Source organism: Rutidosis leptorrhynchoides, chromosome 3, assembly GCF_046630445.1.
Source record: "Rutidosis leptorrhynchoides isolate AG116_Rl617_1_P2 chromosome 3, CSIRO_AGI_Rlap_v1, whole genome shotgun sequence".
Taxonomy (NCBI): Eukaryota; Viridiplantae; Streptophyta; class Magnoliopsida; order Asterales; family Asteraceae; genus Rutidosis; species Rutidosis leptorrhynchoides.
The window spans coordinates 566,098,286-566,104,696 of record NC_092335.1 but is presented as its reverse complement, the minus strand read 5'-3'; the positions used below and the strand labels follow the sequence as shown (position 1 = coordinate 566,104,696).

General features: G+C 29.0%; 1 protein-coding gene across 1 annotated transcript; it reads left to right on the top strand.

The window, feature by feature from the left end:
• The first annotated feature begins 4,890 nt into the window (after nucleotides 1-4,890).
• Nucleotides 4,891-6,159, top strand: LOC139902084 (uncharacterized mitochondrial protein AtMg00810-like). Its single transcript, XM_071884740.1, has one exon. It carries the CDS (start codon nucleotides 4,891-4,893, stop codon nucleotides 6,157-6,159), a length of 1,269 nt encoding a protein of 422 aa, XP_071740841.1.
• Nucleotides 6,160-6,411: the final 252 nt, after the last annotated feature.

Genomic DNA, 6,411 nt, shown 5'->3' with positions numbered 1-6,411 from the left:
GTTACTATATTCATTGTTGTATTAGTAGTATTAATAGTACTAAAGTTATAATATGAAATTTGTTATATGAAAGTTATATCATTATTATTGGTAATAATGTAGTTATCAATATTGTTATTATTATTATCATTATTAACATGATTAATAGCAATTATCATTTTTTTATTATTATCAGTGTTATCTTTAATGTTAATATTAGTATTATTAATAATTAATAATTTTTGACAAATATCAATATTAGTATTTCTATTTTTTAGTATTTTTAATAACATCTTCAATATTGTTAATATCATTTAATATTACCATAAATATTATCATTACTAATTATTATTAATAGTATTATTATTAGTAATTATTACTATTATTATTATTATTATTAAATATCATTATCATTAGGATTATTCTTAAGAATTATTTTGATTATTATAACTATTATTATTCTTAATATTATATGTACTAATAAAAATCAGTTATCTTTTATATATTTATATTATATTATTATCAGTATTATTATTTATTATTATTAAAGATATTATTATTTACATATAGTAATTATTATTATTAATTAGATAAAATCACATAGAATCCAATTCTGTTTCAAGTCTTGATCCTACTGTAAGGACTTTTGTTTTGTGTCTCTGATTTGATTACATTAACAGATTCAATCTCAATTGAAGACAAAATCCGTTGCAAATCAATATCAGACTTTTTATTTATTTATTTATTTTATTATATATTTGTTTCCTGTTAAAAATCCCTTTCGACCAGCTATCAGGATATAACATACGAATTATTCTCTATTATGAAGAAAAACACTCGACTTTCTATCAACTCTATCAACTATAACAGTGTTCAATCCTTAAGGTCTGTGTAATTAAAATTATTTTTTTGAAACTACCGATAACCTCTGTTCATGGGAAATTTTATCAAATCTCGAATACGAAATTTATTTCAAAATCTATGAATGAGAGATTATTAGGAACCTTTCACTAAAACTATCTGGAAGTTTTCAATTCCCAATTCCATGTATCGAGCTGTAATTTCGAAGTCAAACTTATACTTCAAAAAGTCAACTAATTTGTTCATCACAAAAATTCGGAATCATTTTGATGTTTCGTGAGCAATTGATGATTTCAATAGTTTATAGGATTGATTTAACATTTATTTCATGTTGAACTCATGAACTAAAACTTCCTAAAAATTGAAATCTTTATTATTATTTTTTTTATTAACCGCGACTGCAGCAGCAAGATTTTTTTTAATTTGTTATATATATATATATATATATATATATATATATATATATATATATATATATATATATATATATATATATTTTTTTTTTTTTTTGTTTCTGTTAATTCACACAAGTCGTCCTTGACTCAATTTAGAAGGTAAAACCGAAATTGAAAGGGTTGAGCTAGTCATTGACGATTGGCGTTTGATGGAGAAGATGAAGAATAGGGAACAAGAAAGAAGAGTTTATAAATAATTAGGATAGGAGTATTGCAGAAAACCGAAATTGGATGAATGGCTGGGTGTTGGTGTGGGTGAACAGGTGGTCTCGGGTTTGAGCCCGGTTCGGGACAGTTTATTTTTTTTAATGGCTTATTGAGGTAGTTTCCTATTTTAACGATTATTATTATTATTATTATTATTATTATTATTATTATTATTATTATTATTATTATTATTATTATTATTATTATTATTATTATTATTATTATTATTATTATTATTATTATCATAACTAACAAAGTAGTAATTATCATTATTATTATTTTAGTTACAATTATAGTTATTATTATAACTATTGCTAAGTTTATTTATTATTATTAAGTAATTGAATTATTATTAATAAGCATTATGGATGTTACTTATTATTGTTACTACCATTAATATAAGTAGTAATTACCAACTATTATTATCGTTAACATAACCCAAGTTACAATTATAATTATTATTATTATTGTTATTACTAATAATATTATTATCAATATAGGTATTAATATTAAATAATATGATTATTAATATTATCTTTATTAATCTCAAATACTATCACTTTTAAGCAAATAAATATTTTGTACATAAAATATATTAATTATATATACTACACTTATATTAAAACTCCATATAACTATATATATAAAACCTACTAAAATTATTTATATAAAAACTTAGAAACAACAAATTATCAATTTTTAAATATAATATCAAACAAGTACGTATATCAATATATTAATCTAACTATAAAAATATTAACCATTTGAATAAACATACAAATTAAAAATATATAATATTAATATAAAAATAATGTAATTAATAAACTTATATATATATTCATTCGAATACGATTATATGTATTAATGAATATACAAATGATTTAGGTTCGTGAATCCGAGGCCAACTCTGCATTGTTCAGTTGTTCAATATAGTCATATGTATTTTTACTACAAAATACATTAGGTGAGTTCATTTGATTCCCTTTTACTCTTTACATTTTTGGGCTGAGAATACATGCAAATGCTTTATTAACTGTTTTACAATATTTATATGCGTGAGTTTCATTTACCTTTTTACCCTTTATATTTTTGGGCTGAGAATACATGCGCAAGTTTTATAAATGTTTTTACGAAATAGACACAAGTAATCAAAACTACATTATATGGTTGAATGATCGAAATCGAATATGTCCCTTTTTATTAAGTCTGGTAATCTAAGAATTAGGGATCAGACACCCTAATTGACGTGAACTCTAAAGATAGATCTATCGGTCCTAACAAGCCCCATCCAAAGTACCGGATGCTTTAGTACTTCGAAATTTATATCATGTCCGATGGAGGATCCCGGAATGATGGGGATATTCTTATATGCATGTTGTGAATGTCGGTTACCAGGTGTTCAATCCATATGAATGATATTTTGTCTCTATGCATGGGACGTATGTTTATAAGAAATGGAAATATGAAATCTTGTGGTCTATTAAAATTATGAAATAATTATTTATGTTAAACTAATGAACTCACCAACCTTTTAGTTGACACTTTAAAGCATGTTTATTCTCAGGTACGAAAGAAATCTTCCGCTGTGCATTTGCTCATCTTAGAAATATTACTTGGAGTCATTCATGACATATTTCAAAAGACGTTGCATTCGAGTCGTCGAGTTCATCAAGATTATTATTTAGTCAATTATAGTTGAATATGTTATGAAATGATTTGCATGTCATCAATTTTCGATATAAAGCAAGTTTGTCTTTTAAAAACGAATGCAATGTTTGTAAAATGTATCATATAGAGGTCGAGTACCTCGCGATGTAACCAGCTATTGTGAATCGTTTGTAATCGATATGGATTTTGTCCGGATGGATTGGGACGGGGCATTTTAGCTTTTTGGTCTCGGCAACAAACCCATTGGTAAAGGTGGCGATTAAGTGGTGGTATGAGGGTTACATCAGAAACAGACATGTCGAGCATCAAAGTTTGAAGATGGAAAGTTTAGTGTTAGGTGGTGGTGTTTGACGAGCTTGAATTCAGGAACAAGAAGGAGTAAGTAACTTAATGGAGATGGTGGGTTGTGAACAAGATGCAGTAGTAGATAGCAATTTAATGGGTGATGAAAGGGATAGATCTTATAAAAGAAAGAAAATAAGATAGTGAGGTTATTGAATTGATGAGCTTTCATTTGATACATAAAGTAATCAAGTGGTAGTACAATGAGTGGGTGTGTTAATTTGTATGCACGTAAATGTATCTATAATGAAATATGATAGTGGGAAACAAAAAGTACAAGTGAGTTGGTATTTGTTGAATTTTGATGATAGACTTAGAAAAGATTTAAAGGTGATGAGGGTGTCAACATTAGGAGCAGGTAATAAACAAAATTGTGATTGCATTTGAGAATTCGATTTAGTAGAAGCAAGGTTGAACATGGGTTTTTGGTTGGGTTGATAAAAACAAAGAAAGAATGAAAAAAATTAAGTGGTTTCATATCTCAGCCAAAAGATCCTCATATATATTTATATTACATTTATTTTACTTTCCACATTTGTGAACAAAATTAGTAGTTATCACTCTTGTCACCTTTGTAAGTGGACTACTAGCAGTAGTCGTGACGTACCACGACAAAACACTTTATACACATATATTTAATGTTGAATCATGGAGAAATATATATATATATCAATAATATATATATAATCCGTAAATCATAGGATGATTTTTAATTATGCTTTAAAATTACAATTTAATTCATAACATAATTGTAGTCGCTATAATTTATACTAAACATGATAATAGTTTAAAATGAATTCTTTCTAAGCATTCTAAGAACATACAGTAGACGTATAAGTCATTACATCACCTCGTACATCAATATTATATAATAATAAATTTTATCTTAACATCAATTATGAAAAATCAGATAACATTTTAATTAATCAAACAGCTTTACCACAAAATATGTTTTTCATGTATATATATATATATATATATATATATATATATATATATATATATATATATATATATATATATATATATATATATATATATATATATATATTAAATTTTAAATTTATTGTTCGTGAATCGTCGAAAATGGTCGAAGTCAAATGAATGTACAAAAATAAATTCAAAGTTTTTGAGATGCAACATAATGGACTTTGCTTATTATATCAAAATTATGATATCGTATCGTGAGTTTGGTTCAAAATTAGTCGAAATTTTCTGGGTCGTCACATCTATGTGGTTGTTTAAACGTAAGTTACACTCTGATGGAACTTTAGACAGGTACAAAGCTCGTTTGGTGGCTAATGGCAAAAGCTAACAACCTGGTATTGATTGTGGTGAGACTTTTAGTCCGGTGGTAAAACCGGCAACTATTCGAGCCATGCTTAGCCTATCTGTTTCTCGATACTGGCTGATTCATCAGCTAGATGTCAAGAACGCATTTTTACACGGTGATCTTACGGATACCGTCTACATGCATCAGCCTCCAGGGTTTCATGATCCAACAAAACCAGGTTATGTATGTTATCTTCGCAAATCATTATACGGTCTCAAACAGGCTCCTCGTGTTTGGTTTCATAGATTTGCTCAATATGCTCTTCGTGTTGGTTTTCAACATAGTCGTTGTGATTCATCGTTATTTATATACCGACATGGGACCCATGTTGCTTATTTATTACTATATGTGGATGATATCGTTCTTACTGCTTCGTCTAACTCTCTCTTACAGAAGATTATAACCTCTCTTGGCAAGGAATTTGCCATGACTGATCTTGGACCGCTTAATTATTTTCTGGGGATATCTACTACTCGCACTACACATGGCATGTTTCTGTCTCAACGGAAATATGCACTTGATATTTTAGATAGGGCTGATATGTCTAATTGTAAGCCTTGCAACACTCCTGTTGATACAAAGTCCAAACTTGGACCTGCTGGGCCTCTAGTCACGAATCCCACTTTATATCGCAGTTTGGCTGGTGCACTTCAGTATTTGACATTTACTCGACCTGACATTACGTATGTTGTTCAGCAGTTGTGTTTGTTCATGCATGACCCAAGAGAACCTCACTTTGGTGCTCTTAAGTGCGTGTTGCGTTATGTTCGTGGGATAATTGATGATGGGCTTCAGATTTTTCCGTCCTCCACTACGAAACTCATTGCCTACTCTGATGCAGATTGGGGAGGTTGTCCTAATACGCGTCGCTCTACATCCGGATATTGCGTATTACTTGGTGATAATATTCTATCTTGGTCTTCTAAAAGACAGGCAACCGTTTCTCGTTCGAGTACCGAAGCTGAATATCGAGCGGTTGCTAATGCTGTTGCTGAGACATGTTGGATACGCAACTTACTTCACGAACTTCACTCACCGCTCTCTCATGCTACCTTGATTTATTGTGATAATGTGAGTGCGGTTTACCTCTCAACCAACCCAGTACAACATCAACGCACAAAACATATTGAGATTGACATACATTTCGTATGTGATAAGGTTGCTACGGGCGATATTCGCGTTCTTCACGTCCCTACTACTTCTCAGTGTGCTGATATTTTTACTAAGGGACTCCCTGCACCATTATTTACAGATTTCAAATCCAGCTTGAACGTTCATTCTCTAACTCCCGTTCCAACTGCGGAGGTGTATTAGATTGTATGTATATATGTATTAGCTCATCTGTACAAATGGGCTCGGCCCATTAGGTTTTAAGCATTAGGGTTTATGTATCGTGTCTATAAATATTGTATTGTTCCTGAAATAATACATTGAGAAACATTTATCTTTAGGTTTAACCTACCAAATTTATATAATTTTAGTTTCTATAATTAAACAAACCAAAACCACATACTTAAACCAAGCATACACTAAAACAACTATCTACTAAAACAACTATCCCATAAG

Coding starts and splice junctions, on each gene's coding strand:
- LOC139902084 (XM_071884740.1), top strand. CDS start 4,891: ATGCTTAGCCTATCTGTTTCTCGATACTGGCTGATTCATCAGCTAGAT.